Raw genomic sequence first — 16762 nt, forward strand, 5'->3', positions numbered from 1 at the left:
TATGTTTTTGTAAAACAATCCCTCTAACTATAAACAAACACAATCAAATACACAATTAGATTAGAATTTCTATATTAGTAATTCTCTTAATGTACATAAAAATATAATTATAATATTAGATTAGTTTGTTTATATTATAACTTTAAATTAACATGGATCTAAAAATTATTCTAAAAATTATATGGTGTAAAAATATAAAATTCTAATCCTAAAATATTAATAATTTTTTATTCTTATTAGTTTTATATATCTCAAATGTATAATATTCACTATGCTCTTTCTTTTGATATGCCTTTTGGACATACATCACTACAAAAGAGATAATATATGTCCAAAAACATATTCTTCTCTTTAACTTTTAAAATTTCAAAGCTTACTTTTAGAATGTTTTAAATCTTGTAGTTGCTATTGTTTTTATATTTGACCAATCCTTGTCCTCTATTTAACTTTTATACAACTTACTCCCAACATTTTAATTTCTTGTTTTTTTCTTTAAAATGCTTCTATAACTTTTAGACTCAATAGTAGGCTATTACAAGTTCTTTTAATTTTTTTGCCAATGTCAAAAAGTTTATAAGGCAAATTTTCTTGGCCACAAAAATGAGAAATAAACAACTTTATACTTGTTTCTTCATTGAGTTCTTGAATATTTATTTTACAAATTTCTTCACTATATTGCTCTATTGCTTTTAAATATCAAGTTGTTAGAATAAATGTACTACCATTGCTAGTAAATATATTATCCATAGGCACAATATCTTTAATTCGAATTTGATTCTTCACATTGTCAAAAACCAAGATGGTTTTGTTCTTCATCAAAAATAATTCCAACATTTTTTGAGCTTTTTGAATATCATTTGGTTTTTATTAGACTTTAAATTGTTCTAAAATATTGTAAGAAATTATATAGCTATCACCACCACTTTTAATGCATTCAAAAAGATATGAGATATTATATATGTCTTTTGCATCAATTAATATAGCCTTTGCTATTATAGTCTTACCTATTCAACCTATTCCAACAACATATAATGCTTTCATCTTATTTGCACATTGTTGTCTTATTTGTAATAAATATTGTGTTATATCATATATTTCTTTCCTACTTAATTTACCTTTTAATTAAAAAATTTACGTATAAATCAAATAAATGATGCATATACTACATTTTAACCTAGTCTTACTAACTTAAGTTTATATTAAGGCATCTAAACATCTTTATAGCATAGAAGATTGTAAAAATATAAAATAAAATCAATACAAATAATTCAATACAAGCTCACTTTACTTTACTAATATAAATTTTACTAATTGCAATCTATCATGTATTTTTTAAAGTTCTATATTTTGATGATAATTATTTTTGATGCTACAAAATATAGTGCATTTGCCACACTACTTCCAACTATATATATATATATATATATATATTTTTAGTGAGCTCAATCTTCCACAAATATTTGCAAACTTTAGCCAATGCAAAAGATACAACCTCCATCATTCTTTGATAAGCTCAACAAAGTCATCACAGTTTGAAGGAAAGTTTGATCTTTCACCTATTTCAATTCTTTCTAATAACTTTTCTACTATAACATCATAAAATGGATTGTTTTTTGAAAGAATCTTAAAAACATATCATTCCAAATGAACTAACAATCAGCTTTAAAAAGGACATATTGGCATTTTTTGAAATCTCTTTTTCAATACCTTTAGAGCCATATATTTAAGACTACAATAAATGTAATTATTCTCTATGGCTTTTTGAGTTCTTACAACTTTAAACTTAGACATTCCAAAGTCAGTCACTCTCACAATAGTATGTCAAACGATTTTATTTATAATCTTTGACTCCATAATAATAACTAAAATATTCTCAAGCTTTAGATTACAATGTACATGTCATGCAAGTAACACAAGATACTTATTTTTCTTCTTCCAACATATTACTCAAATTGTCTTTGCATCAATTCCATTCCTATATACAAGTAAACTTTCTTTTTCTTTTATTATACATGATTCAACACTTCTATTGGCACTACCTTTAACACCATAAATCATGCAGGCGCTCGAATTTGCTCCAGGTTTGACTTAAGTTCATTTCTACCTGCAGAAACTCTTTAAAGCGAGGAGGAGAGTGCAGACCGCTCGTGATCCAGGACTTGCTCGGTTATGACTTGCTTGGTGAATTGCATCCAGTGTTCGACGGCGAAGAGAGGGGTTCATGTGGACGTTAGAAAGTCTGTTTTCATTCCGAAAGTTACTCACCCATCTGCGGCATTCATGTCGTAGTGACAACGCGTGTAATGTAATATGCATCAGAGTTGAGTGAGTTGAGGGTATCAGAGCTAAGAAACTCCCTCGTTGAAAAAGCGGTGCACAACGCTACTGTGACAGCAGATTATGTGCGACATCATGGCCAGGTGTCTGTTCACGATGTCGATGTAGGGATTTGCAAGCCATAGAATTGCAGATCCTTGAACAAGTTTGTTGATGACCATCACGATGAACACCACCTTTCTTGCTCCGGTTTCTTTCTCCAGGATAAACACCTACACATCGACAACCTGCAGCATCCAACAAACCAAGTCATCCTGTCATCAGTTCCGTGTCCATGAGTTCTGCAGGACCAGGACTAGTTCCTGACAAAAGGTGAAGCTCTTTACCGGAACAGTTCACTAGCAGACAGAATTCATTCCTGTAGTTTGGCAACTTGTGTGGGAGGAAACCCCGCTTACTCGCTCAGAATACGAGGGAAATTCTCGCATACAGACGATGGCAAGCTCAGCGAAAGCGTCGGCGTCTGCATCAACTTAAAGCCTCAGTTTTTCCTACATGACCTCACATAGCTCACCGTGGTTATGGAACGAACCATTCTTAAGAGGCTCGACTGCTAGACGTCCTTCGATCATTTGATAGTAGCTCCAAAGTTTGGTCCACTGACACCCGACTTGCAAAGCGCGCGTAGACTATTCTAGCAACAGCACCTTCATTGCGGCAAAAGCAAAGCTTATGATCATCGCCTAAACAAGAGAAACTCGCACTCAGACTGTCACGAGCCTGATCATGTTATATCTGCGGTTAGTCACATTGGGTCGCATTGTTGGTATTCCTGGATTATATTGCGTTGAATGTTTGAAACGATTCAGTGTTGGTTAATTATCGGAGCAACTGACAAGCGCTTGGCAATCCATTAGGCATTCATAGCAGATATGAAACGCTGCTTCAATTCTGTCGCATCGTCCCCTTCACTTTGTTATTATTAAGACTATTCGTCTAGCTCCGCAACAATTCGCGTTCGTTCAATTTCAAATTGCCCCTCGGGTATCATCATTTACAAGGCATCTCGTTCTCCGGGTTCAAATTACTAGAAATTCAAAATTTCAGAACCATTACCTATTTAATACGTAGTTGTTTGTATTCTTCATAGTATTTTTTTCTCAGTCCAAATATGTTTCCATACTTGTTGCCAAGATTGATTTGAATAGAATAAAGAAGAAAGATGAGTCAGAGTAAACAACATTGAGTCAATCATTACTCTGCCTGTACTATTAGAAGAGCTGAACACATTTTTGCTTCGCAATGACTTACATTAGCATCTGTAATTGGTGACATTTCAGTTTATGTAAATCAATTTATTCTTTCGTAGATATTTGATTTTTAAATGAGTTATCAGTATATAGATTAGAGTGGCAGTCCTCTCTAGGGCTAAAATTTAACACAAGTTAATTGTTATCCCGAAATGTTATTAAAACTATTCCTCTTAAAATTCGAGAACCTTACTGAAAACAAACTTGACAATTCAATACACCGAAGCAATATCAACACAACAGCAAGTGAGAACATCAGGCCTCAAAAATTGGAAAACACATCAATGAAGACCGAAACAGGGACTGAAATAAGTTATCACGGAAAAGTAGTTGCTGTACACTTCATAGACCACATGACTATTTACCTATAAAAGATCGATTCTGTGTCAACGAAGGCTCTTTGGTTTACCGAGCAGTGAAGCCAGTTTGCCTCATTTTGAGACACCTAAGCAAAACTGAACTAGACGTCTGAAGCGGGAAAAGTCATGGTCCTCTCCGTCCACACTTCAGTTCACTACTAGAGAGAACTTCAAAAAAAAGGTATCTATGCACGTAAAAAGGGTATATGAGCTCCTACATTTGACTTGCAGCATCATCCTGCTGAGCCAAAGGAAGCTCCACATATAGAACAAAGTAACACTGCATAGCTTCACGCACGTACTGAACGTCCCCATTCATCAACCTAACCAGCTTCCGACATATGTTCAAACCTAGTCCTTCTTGGGTCATGCCTTTGCCTTTATCAAACATCTCCAGCACAAGCTCTTCAGGAAGCCCAGCTCCAGGATGGCTTACTCTGCAACCAAGGACAAGTACCACACATTAGTTTCTCAATATTCAACCTAATTGCGATAGGAATGTGAGAATATGCTGCAAAGCATGTATCCAACGTCACAGAAATCAAAATTTATATGCACCAAAAAGCGGCAGGGGCACCAGAGAACTGGCGCACAACAGTACCTGAATTCCAAGTGCATGACATGCTCATTCCCACCAAGCCGTTTCCTTGTAGGGACCACCTTGATTTTGACCCAGCCTTCAGAGGAAGGCGTAAAACGCACTGCGTTTAATAAGAAATCAGAGAGAACTTGCTGGAGCCGAACCTGGTCTCCAAACAAACGCATAGTGATTATTTCCCGAGGAGTCTCTCGAATGATCTGAAGCCCCTTCTCACGGGATATCGTCATACCTTGACTGATAACGGCGTCCATCACTGTACGCATCTCAAATTCAGCAGTATCCAACTCCAAGTACCTGCACCAATGGAAAAATCATATGCCAAAGTCGTCTAAAACCTCTGAAGTGAAGTTTGATTCTGTCAAATGAATAAGATCTACGACACTGCACAATAGCAAGTTTGCTCTCAAGCAAGGCTTGCTTAAACTATTATAAGCATGTAACTAGAATATAGAAAATACTTAGAAAGCACGTGATCAAATATGACTCAAAGCAAGAAATAATCGCAAATTTGGAACAATAATTACCCGTCTTCGATACTCTCCAAGTCCAAGTCATTCAATACTTTTTGCAACTGCTGCTCGCACACAGCACTTGTGTCTAGAAACTGCTTCTGATCATTTGAGAGATCAGTGTCTTCTAGCAGTTGCCGAGTGAATGTGATCCCGCATAGTGGATTCTTTATCTCCTGACGAATGTATGCAAGCTCCTTCAGCTTCGCTATTGCGACCTTCTCTGTAGCTTGCTGTACTCTAAGGGCCTGCATAGACAAGGATGTAAGTGTTAATTCATTTTAATTTTCTGATACAAGATGGTCAGTCTTAACTTCGTCTTCCAGAAAATTGAGTCGCTTCGAAATCGGCCTCCAAAACATAGATGTTCGCATAAAATAACATTAACGATTATGCAGGTAAAGGTGCCAACATTCAAACCAAGCGAATGTAGAATAATTGTATTCCACTATAACGCTGGCCATTGCAGCCAAGGATACATTGTTCTCCACTAGGGACCGTCTTACCTGTTGTAGCTCCGAACTCGCAATTTGTAAGAAGCAAATGACGCCAGTTATAGCTCCATCAGCATTAGTGCGTTTGTTGGTTGAGAGCAGAGCATCAACATACCTCCCTTCTCGATCAAAAAAGGAGAGGGAAAATTTATCTGTGTTTTGCCCATCCATGGCCGAGTTCAATGATATCATGAACTTGGTCATGGCGTCTTGACTCTTCATCTGGCAACACATCTTTTGCATGCCAAAAATCTCTCCTACAAGAAGTTTTCCGATCACCTAACCATGTAAGGAAAAAGGTCAGCTCCGGGTAATTAACCAGGCCTGGTCTGCAACAAACTGAGCCTCTAAACTATTCTTGACAACCAAATCAATCCAATATGATATGAGGGCACTCAAACTTACAGGTGAAAAAAAATGTGCAGCGTGCACATTGCGTAAGTAAAACAAAATAAGCTTTTATAAACAACCCTGTAAAAAAAAGACACTTACTTCATCTCGCTTCCAACCAGTCAAACCCTCCATGGCCGGATTCCATTCGAAACAGTATCCAAATTCGTCCGCACCAAAAATAGGAGGGATGAGAGGGTGAGGATTCTGCACTATGGTTTTGTAATCACCCTGAATACGAGTGAACTTGTCCATAAACATTTTTTGTCCAGTTACATCCTGACCAACAAAACAAACGCCAACAACATTCTCCGACACGTCTCTACTAGCGCAGGCATTAACAATCAGAATAACCGCTCCTTTCACAGTTTGAGCGCCAAAGGTCTTCAATTTGATTTCCACCCCCTGCTCTTCTTCACCTGTAGCAACAGAAGCAACTCAGAATCAGCACCACAGAGGTACAATATGAGGGATAAGAAACAGTCTAAACGGAATAACATTTTTTTCGGTGAAAGAATATACATCAAAACTCAAAATACGTACATATTCTGCATGTACTGAAAAATGAACAGGTCTCAGAACAGCTTGCTAGATACTCTAGTAGAGGGCCGAGAAAATTTCGAAGTACGAAATAAACACGGAAAACGAACAAGCTCGTACAGAAAACTACCTCGCAAAGCCAGATAAAGTAGTCTTTCAACAACCTCCAATGACTCATCCATGACGAGGTCTTTCACCAAAGATCTGCCCATAGCCTCAGCAACCGGAAGCCCTGTTTCTTGGGCTATTTTGGCATTCCAGCCATTTATCATTCCATTTGAATCAACTGCCAGAATAGGGGCGGTCGCAGTTTCTATCAACCGTACCATTTCATTCGCTACAATGCTAAGCTCATCCATATCATGAAGCTTCAAATCATTCAGACGAGCATGAATCATAGTCTTTGTGTCGCTGTCATCGATGTCCTGAAAGGATCCACGTAGAATAAGCTGAAGAGAATGTATAGCGTCCATTTCTACATCCTCCCAGGGTAGACTTCGTCGTTTCACGACCTCCAAAAAGGCTTTGAAAGAGCTTCTGGGGTGCATTTTTCGATTATCATCTTTTTCGCCTGGGTCGTGTTTGGCACCACCCCACTTTATCTCTTTCGCAGTGTGAGATCTGAACCAAAACAGAAAATCTTTGGAAGTGATCTTTGCAGCTGCCATACCACACACAGCATCCCCAAGGAGGTGTGCGGCTGGGTAATTGGCATCCGCTAAGCTATCAGTACTGAGTCCCGTTGAGTCCTTGTGGTACTCTAGCAACCATTCTGCAATATCTTTAATTTGACTTTCGGTCGGGGTCGTGCCCAAAAGCCAGAATCGTTTCCCATAATAAAGAGCAGCTCCATCACACTTCACAAGATCCATAATGTTTGGAACCTGAGACACAATACCAATGGGGGCATCTCGAAGAAGCATGTCGCATAAAAGAGTTTGAGTTCTGAGAATATGTTTTTCCCTAAGCTGAGCGGCTAACTCGACCTCCATGTTAAGCTGTAAACCAAACACCTGCATTAAAAACTCACACGCAGACCGAAGTGGAAATGGCACAGTACGTGGAGATGTGTGATGGCACACTACTAGCCCCCATAGCTTTCTACCCCTTTGAACTGAGCCACGAGAATCGTCCTCGTTATCATTGATGATCACGGCCATGACTATCGATGAAATGGACCCCATGTTGCCCATGTATTGGGCATGGCATCCGTGAGGGGAACGTAAAGTCGAACCTGCCAAGCTGACTGGCTGCCTTAAGTTTGGATCTTGTACAATTTTCACTGGAGGAGCAGAACAATCACCAATCATCCGGACCCTGTTCTTCATAAATAGAAACCGAGACGCCTGGGGAATGTCAGTGGCCGGGTAATGAAGACCCAAGTAGGGCTCAAGATCCGTGCGACGAATTTCTGCGACCACCTCACCATGCTCATCCTCATGAAATTTGTAGGCCATTACCCTGTCATACCCAGTGAGCTCTCGAACCTCCTCAACAACAGTGTCACAGAGCAGTCCTATGTCACCCCCAGGTAGTGCTTGGAGCCGTGTAATTGCCTTCGCCGCAAGTTTATGAGATTGCAATGCACCATCAGCTGATATTGTAACATCGTTCATATTCACCGCCTCAAAATCGATGACTATGCCTATGTCTATGCGATGTGCAATGGCATACAAAGGTTTTTTAGATCTGCAATAGACGGTGATCGGATTGAGTAAGCTTATTTCTTGTGTTTCGGCCGCCTTCTCGAGAGAGGCAGCACTTGAAGGGGTGAACAGCGTTCTCACATCCGTCCCGATTCCTAGCGTGTTTATTTCCCCAATGTTTGGTACAGCTTGCGGCATCAGATCTAGGAACTCGGGTGCATTTTCACTGTACGCTATGACACGAAACCCTGTCTCCTCAACTGCAACCATGCACCCAAAGGATTGAGTGAGTCCTCCCCTCTGCATACGTTGGAGGTAGGCAGTCACTGCCCCAGTATGAAGAGACCCTGCTGTCGATTTGCTGACAGATTTTGAGTAATCAAAATTATCTCCAGAAACTCCGGACTTTTCAAACACAGCATGAAGGGCTGCATCTGCCGTAGTTTGAGCGACCCTCACGCTGTGGGCCTTCGACTTCGCCGAACTTGTGGAGGAGTAAGTCTTCTTCGGAGCCGACATCTTGCTATATTACTGGAACTTCTTAGCTGTGGAAGAAACTGCAAGGTATAAATGATTTCTTGGAGGCAAAACCTCCTCCTCGCACTAGTAGATCCAAACAGTATTTATGGACCCACTAGTGGAAGAGGACTCTCTCTTGCAGGATAAACACGAACTTCCCGCGGCGCTACAGGATCATACTCAGAGTACCTACAATCACCTCTTGAACCCACGATGACTTCATAATTTATGTATAGCCTTTCCTGCACCCCAAGTCACGAATGCACGAATCAACTCCAAATCTTGTGAGCAGAACTGTAGCCGAGTGTCTTCAGATGCCCGATGGTAAGGGAACAAATAATCCTCGAGAACCTCAAAACTGCGACACCAATATGCTACGCATGAGGATAAATCGTTGGACAATTGATGATAAAAAGCGTGCAAGAATGCAAGAAACAAATTTACAAAAATCTGCTACGAAATCGCTCCTGAAAAAGAAAACCTTTTGCAACTACTGAAGAGATCCAAACAAGTGACTCAAATAGAATCACGAGTAAGTGAGATCAAAATTTACAGAGAATGTGGATAGATAAAGCATCTAAAGTGACTGACCATCGATGAATCAAGACGAAAGTCTCAACGCACTTACTAACAGAGGGACAACACACACCACCAAAGCTAATTTAGTTTAGCTTTGGTGAAAAAGTTAGTTTAGATCTAATACACACTGCATTTTATCAATGCAGGTAATCGAGTAGAACCTTCATACATACACTAACCAGGAAAATCTTAAGATTACAGACTGCTCGATCCCCCATTACAGTAATAATTCAAGAAAGGAAGAATTCAAATATAAAATTATTTTTGAGTGATTTCAGAAGTCTACCAAAACATATGATTATCGTCCTTTATACACATATTATAGTGCAAATCACTTTTCGTTTCGAGAACGCCAAACCGATCCTAATTACTTCATGAAAATACACCAGCGAACTAGGTCCTGATCCATACATCGTCCACAGAGCGAAACTAACGGCCAACCACACGAATGGAAAAAACCAAGTTCCCCAACCATTTCATGAAGTTCAGTGGGACACCAAGAACTAGTTTATGACTCCAAGCTCCTCAATCTACAGCGCTAATAACACATTTGAAGGGTGTTAAATTTGATGAATTAATGTATCATGTTTTCAAGTAACAGGGAGTTATTGGTCACCACTGATTACTTCCTTTCACGAAATCGAGGCTCATACTGAGCGGTGAAGACCGCAACTGTGGAGAACGAAGTACAACACAATCATAAACAAGGTGGGACGACACCTCTCCAGATATACGCGTTTGATGCACTCAACATTTACTCCGAATCACCAACTCGAAAAGGCTCTGCTGATGTAGCGCCTTCCTAGTGTTAAAAAGAGTTACGCTAATACTCCCATATCACGTTTATTAGAAGAGACACTGATATTGCAAGAGCCTAGAACCCCAGTTCACTAGTATAAACTACTGAGCACAGTATTGACTTCTAATTTGCTGAATAATATGATGGTGCATCAAGTTGAAACTCGATACGTTTCGAAAAAAAAAACAAAACAAAACAAAAAAAACGTGACGATCAGCTGTTCTCAAACGGCGTATACCATTCTCCAAGTTCAGTGTCGAAACCCAAATAACATGTTCCAAGTCTATTTCACCTCGTATGTCGCTACAAAGCCAGAAATTTGATCGAGACTTGACCGAAATCAAACATGAATATGCGTACAAATTCTACTGCTGCTTACGAGAAACCCTTTGCTGTTTCCAAGCAAAAGATCAGATGAGATAAATTACGCAACTTAACTACTCCGCAGTTAACTCGTGCAAGCTCCAATTTACAGCAACGGCGAAGCCCCACCCAAAATGACGTGGCACGAGCTGAAATTGCCCTCATTACACCGATACATTTGCATTCACTACAACATTCGATTCTGCGTGCTAAAACCTCTACGCGTGGCACCGCGGAAACGGCCAATTGTCCTCGTGTAGCGCCAATCTCACTACCAGTGAAACTCACATATTCACCTCACCTCCAAATCTCCACCGCAAAACAAATGAACCTCATCAATAACGCAAACTCACAAATGGAACACTCCGCTTCGTTCCCAAAACACATTCGCAGCCCCTTCCCTGACCACGATATTCCTCACCCTGCCGTGCCAAAACCTCACACACTCTGCCACTCACGACCCTAACTCCTCACATCCCCACATCCACACCTAATTCAATCGCACAACCTCAGATCAACGAGAAAAAGAGCAAAACAACCTCGCATTCGCAATACGACCGCTCTAATCACACCAAAACCAAATAAACAGAAAAAACACAGAATAACACTGGGGAAAAAATCAAAACACAAAAAACAACACGAAAAATAAAAGTAAAAAACACCGCTACTCTCCCTATCTCACACGGAACGGAAGCCCGAAACCCGGCAATCTCCGGAGCCAGGAGCTACCGCAACCCCGTGAAGGATCATCGCCACCCGCCACAGGACGGATTCAAGCAACGAGCATGTCCATGAAACACTCACCAAGTCTCTCACGCAAAACGCCCCGAATTCGGGTGCCGTGCATGCATGAAGCGAAGGGAATTGGTGCTCCAGGCAAAGGAACGTCGAGCGATGCGGAAGAGAAAGCGAGACAGACAGAGTGAGAGAGAGAGAGTGTGGCTTGGCTTGGCTGGGCAACCAGGTCTCCCTTTGTCTTGAGGCTTTGTCTTGAGGCTTTGTCAGGGGGGCCACGATCGATTATTCATATTTGGAGCAGACCACAACACCACCACTCGGTGGCCGGAACTGGGCAAGCAAACGGATGCGAAGGCGACGGGGACGGGAGTGGGTGCCCCGACCCGGGCCCGGCCCTCTCGATGTCGCAGCATGGGTCCATTCTGGTGTCAGCCCCACTCTCCCCCCCCTCGCCCGTCCCGTTCCCATCCCGTGATCTAATCCCTTCCCCCTCTCCCCCGTATCTGTACTCCCTACGTACCTCCCCTATCTTTTGTACATATTCTATCCATATTGTACTTATGAGGGCTCTTTTTTGTTTTGGGTTGTTATGAATCAATTTTTTGTTTTTTATCTTTTTTTATTATCTTTGGATAAGATGTATATTTTTTGTTGTAAAAGTTCAAAGTTATACTAATTCAATACGATGTGAACTAAATATTAATACAGTCTTTAACAAAATAAGGAATCAATTCTAATCAGCTTTGTGGATTGTTTTGAGAATGGTGTGAGTGATAATTCCTCTGTTAATATATTCAGTGGATTTTATTTTTCATCTTTGTTGAAATGTGATTGTACTTTTGGTGTAAGAGGATTTTTTTGTAATATATATATATATATATATATATATATATAATTAATAGGATCTGGTATTAGAAGCAAGTACATTATAACAATTTGGAGTTCAAAAACGAAGTTGGATTTAATAGTATGGATTTTTTCATATCAAAAAAGACATATTAATGATACTAAAAGCATCTTCAAATATTACATATGTAAAAGTTGCTATAAATATATGTATATGTATATATGCATGTATAAGTTAGGATATAAGTTGTTAAATTTATTATTAGAATTATAAAATGTATTTTTTAGTAATAACATATTTTATTATACATGTATATATAACAACTCAAGAGGAAAAACCAATGGAATAAACAAGAAGAAACAAAAACCATCTTTGTTTGGTTATATCTCTCATTGCTTTTATCAAAAGTGAAGCAAAACTTGAATTTACATAGCCTTAACAAAACTATGTTAATGTTGATTGTATCAATGTTATGGATACATTGTATATGAAACCAAACAAGGAGTTGAACAGAAGAGTTTTAACAAGAAAGCTAACAAGAAACTATTTAGATAAATCTATTATATTTCTTTGAGGTTGCATAGATAAGTGTAATTGCATTATGTAGAAGATACTTTTGAATCTTTTATTAATTTGCATTAAAGTATTATAGCATAGTAGGTTTGAACTCTATTATAACAAGATAATGAAATAACAAGATTATCCAATAAATATTTTAATAAATGATAACTAATCATTTGTCTTTTTTCTATTTAAATTATTAATTTTATTATTATAATTTGTTTTAAAAAATTCAAAGGATTTATAATCAACTATTTTAAAGTGGATGTTGCATGTTTCTTCCATCAATAATTATAGGTTGCCTCAAACAGCATTAATAATTTTGAGTGTGCTTGATGTTGTATACCAAAGACAATCATGTTTAATTAAAATATTTGGTTTAAAATATCAGTTTTGAGAAGATTGTAATAACATTGATAAGTGATTGGGTATTTAAAAAAAAAGAGTAATCTACTCTATTCTAATGATAATGATAAAAAAAAAAAATTGTCAAAGATAAATAGTTTGCAACCTTTAAGATTGAATTGTTTCTTCTTCTTTTTTTATAAAAAAGTTGGGTTGTTCTTGTTGGGAACTGACCACTATAAGTTACTATACCCATTCAAAGATAGTTATTCCAAAGCTGTTAAGTTGTATACAATACTAATATAAATGATGTTGATATAAAATATTCTTGTATTGTTAATAACTTAGATATGTATTTTATAATTCGAAACACGTATTTGATGAATTTGAAATATTAAAAAGATGTATTATTAATACCAATAATCAAATAAATATATTTTCTTTAAAAAAAATTCAGATTCTGGCTTTATGTTATAATTCTGTATTTCAACACTATCACAAACAGTTTATATGATATTGCATTTTTTTGATGTGTAGATCAATTATTTGTAAAAGTAATTTAAAAAAATTCAGTAAAAACACTTTCTGTTTTCTATGTGCATGATTGCTACATTGAATTCCAAACATTAATTCCATGTCTCATTATGATTTAAGGACAAATAATCATTTGCATTCGATTTTACATGCCTCAATTATGTTTTAATTTTTGAAAAGCTTATTTGAGTTTTTTATTTCATGTTTTTCTACATGATGTTTCATTTCATACTTCGTTTTGTTTGTTTCATTTCATTCTTCGTTTTGTTTTGTTTGTTTGTTTTGAACATACAAATTTATTTTAATAAATAATTGATTGAAAAAAAATTCCTTCATTTTTTTCAAGTCATGTTTTGTTTGACATAATTATTTTACAATAACAGCGAATTATTCTACGAATACAAAAAATTACTCATGATACAAATTATGAATTTGCAACAGAGAATGCTATCAGCATTAAAGTTGCAAGCTCTCATAATCACATGAAAAGCAACTTTATTATGAAAATTCAGCAGCAGTAGAACCTTCAAACATGATCATATTCAAAGTAATTCATACATGTCATAGTTTTTGTTTAAAATAAACACATTAAGATTTATTTTTTCTTATTTACAAAGAGGAAAATAAAAAAGAAAGAAGTAAAGATTTATGAGAAGTTGTCTTCAACAGCAGTATAATAATTGTTTTATAACGTATTTTCCTTTCAAAGGTCTTATCCCATATTTAGTTTAAAATAGGGCATGCAGGAGATTCTTCGATGGTTTCCATCTGGCAAGGTAGCAACTCCATGGTAGGGATTCAAACTCACTACTTTTTTAGGACAATTTTCATTGTTTTTTTAAGTATATTTGTCATCAGAAAATACGATTTTTTAAGAGTGGATGTGCACAATATTGTGATGATATGATGAACAAATTCAATGATGCCGTTATTATGCAAAGTTTTATTATATTACGGCCATTGTTGAATGTGTACTTTTAATTATAGTATTCCCTTTATTTGTTACATACCAAGAGCTGAAAATAAATGTGAGTCTCTTTGTGGCCCTTTAGTCCAATGGAGGAAGATTAAATCTACTTCTAATACGTATACATACATTCAGCCCTTTATGTCCTTTATATTTTGTATGCAATCTAATAAATCTACTTCATCAATTTCAGTAATATGTGATGTGTAGAGTACAAATATGAAAAACTGTTGAAGTAGTTAAACAAAACATCTCTTGCAAAACAAGCAATAATTTGATAATCATAATGCTCATTCAAACACCAAATGATTTGACGAAGTTGATCTCCAGCAATAATAGGTCAAGGACACAAGACAAGATACAATAAAGAATAATTGGAACATAAAACTCAAGAATGTTGCATGATGAATCAAAAAAACGACGATAAACCAACCACAACAAACACTGCAAATGTGAACCACATTTTAACACAATTTGATTGATTGATTGATTGATTGATTGATTATTAATTTATCCTCCAAATCACAAGTGTAAATTAAATAATCCAATAAAACAATCGGTAATTAAGCATCCCATGACAACTGGAAGCAACTCCCTGCAACTCGGCAGTAGTTTTATTATTATTTTTGTTTTAAAAGAAAACATAGTATTTTATGTATTATGGCATGACGCAGTATTATTATTGATCTCATTTGATTGTTTATTTTTAATGAATATCAAGCAGAATAAGCGGGCCAAGTGGAAAGCTGCCGGGACGGGTCGAAATATCCCGGGCCCGGCCCCACCGTCAGATGACCATGCAGGAACCCGGTGCCGACTCAGCAAGGTCAACACGCCGATCGTAAGGCCGTACCAGAGCATGGCCCCCACCCGATTTAGAGCCTGGGGCACATGCCCTCGTCCAGCTCACGTGGGCAATTGAATGACATGGCCAGGTCGCACCCCCCGTCAATGAAGCCCATGCTCCGCACTCTCACTGCCCCCCAGTGCAGCACAACGCAGTGCATGAGAACTACGGAGCTTCTGGAACCCCAACCTCGATTTAGGGTTTCGTCGCCTGCACCCTCCGTTGTTGCTGATCTCCCCACCTCTCTCGCCGTTCTTCGGCACTACCTCCCCCCGTTCCCCTGCTTGCAAAAATGCACCGCCGCTCCGCTTTCCGGGGCTCCTGGTTTCGAGGCGAGAGGAGGGAGGGAGCGAGCAAGCGCAGGCTCTGACTCCCTCCCGATGCCGCCGATCTCGGTGCCAGCACCGTCACCGATCCACTGCGCGATCTCGATGCTTGTTCGCTTCGCAAGTGATTTTGTGTACATGTCTTCATTAATCGCAGACACAAGTCATAAGTGAATTAAAGGCTATGCTGTTGTAATTTGTTCTTATTCGAAAATATGGGTTCGATATCATTTGATTATAAACTCATCCTTGTTAATTTTTCACTCTATACATTACAAAAGAACGTGGTGTATCAAAGTTAATGTAGGTATTAATGTGAAGATTAATACGTATATATTACATTTTAAAACATCATTGTTCCCTTTAAATGTTTGTTTAATTTATAAAAATTTCATGAACTAAATGTAACATACAACTTAAACCATTGCGCACAATAATACAAACTTGCTTATTTACAATTTTATAAAAAACAAACCTATAAATAGAATGCTTGAAACCAGATTGTACAAGAGGTAGCTAATGCTACTTCAAATTTCACATAAGTATATGCATGCTAATTATAATTAATAACACTGATAAATAATAATTACTAATTATAACATTGACAAGATAAAAAATAAAATAGTGTGGTGCTTAATTTGAAGAATTCTCACTTGATTTAAATTACATGGAACCAATTTATCAATTTTATTAAAATACCCAACATGCTCTTACAAGTCACTGTATATATATGCAAGTATTTCGGTAATCAGTTTAAATCAATATCAGAACATTATAAAATTACACCACGTAAATCAATCGAAACTCCCATAAAATTTTCTCAAGGTTCCTCGAATCCGATACCTTTCAAATATGCGACGTCGTGAACGACAGGTGTGAAAGCAACCCAAAGGCCTCATAAAAGATCTGCGACGGAGATCTTAAATTTGATGAGTTGGCAGCTACGTGTCTTCAACGTCGACTTCCCAACCCCTTCATGCTGTTGCGGTGGCGCAGAGTCGTTGCCACGTCGGACCGATGCAGTTGCCGATTTAACTTGTCCCTCTTTTGCTTTGGTCGGTCAGTCTTGGCCACTGGATGGAAAGGACAGGCCAAGTGGCACGACAAATTGCCAAGTAATCACCAGCTGTCCGCTCTGTCCACGCCTAGTCAGCATAAGTCACCCCCCTCTGCCCATCTTTAATATAGGTTCCTTATGTAGGCTCCGTGTT

At 37.9% G+C, this 16762-nt stretch overlaps 1 protein-coding gene and 2 long non-coding RNA genes across 4 annotated transcripts; all 3 read right to left on the minus strand.

Moving 5' to 3' along the window:
* Positions 1–501: 501 nt before the first annotated feature.
* LOC149987604 (uncharacterized) lies at positions 502–3309 on the minus strand. Its single transcript, XR_016497852.1, has 2 exons — positions 2870–3309; positions 502–2564 (listed from the first exon to the last, which is right to left on the minus strand). It is a non-coding gene; the product is annotated as an uncharacterized LOC149987604 (long non-coding RNA).
* A 563-nt stretch (positions 3310–3872) lies between these two features.
* LOC112293555 (phytochrome 1) lies at positions 3873–11389 on the minus strand. Of its 2 annotated transcripts, none has more exons than XM_090256746.1 (7): positions 11191–11389; positions 6611–9003; positions 6043–6359; positions 5563–5829; positions 5072–5304; positions 4548–4841; positions 3873–4383 (listed from the first exon to the last, which is right to left on the minus strand). In XM_090256746.1, exons 2-7 carry the CDS (start codon positions 8643–8645, stop codon positions 4161–4163), a joined length of 3369 nt encoding a protein of 1122 aa, XP_090112872.1. In that variant the 5' UTR covers positions 8646–9003; positions 11191–11389; the 3' UTR covers positions 3873–4160. The 2 variants fall into 2 exon arrangements, with proteins under 2 accessions (XP_090112872.1, XP_024398881.1); XM_024543113.3 differs by having other exon boundaries at positions 6611–8887; positions 11191–11330.
* Positions 11390–14960: 3571 nt separating this feature from the next.
* Positions 14961–16357, minus strand: LOC149987605 (uncharacterized). The gene is made up of 2 exons (XR_016506939.1): positions 16205–16357; positions 14961–15693 (listed from the first exon to the last, which is right to left on the minus strand). It is a non-coding gene; the product is annotated as an uncharacterized LOC149987605 (long non-coding RNA).
* Between the last annotated feature and the right edge of the window lie 405 nt (positions 16358–16762).

This window comes from Physcomitrium patens, chromosome 16 (assembly GCF_059467195.1).
Source record: "Physcomitrium patens ecotype Gransden chromosome 16, ASM5946719v1, whole genome shotgun sequence".
NCBI classification, from domain to species: Eukaryota; Viridiplantae; Streptophyta; class Bryopsida; order Funariales; family Funariaceae; genus Physcomitrium; species Physcomitrium patens.

Bases quoted from the DNA above. Each gene is read 5' to 3' on its own strand.
- LOC112293555 (XM_090256746.1), bottom strand. From the start codon at position 8,645: ATGTCGGCTCCGAAGAAGACTTACTCCTCCACAAGTTCGGCGAAGTCG. The intron at 6,360-6,610 runs GTAGTTTTCTGT...CTGTTGCTACAG, and splicing joins ACTTTATCTGGCTTTGCGAG to GTGAAGAAGAGCAGGGGGTG. The intron at 4,842-5,071 runs GTAATTATTGTT...CCATTGGTGCAG, and splicing joins TTGGAGAGTATCGAAGACGG to GTACTTGGAGTTGGATACTG.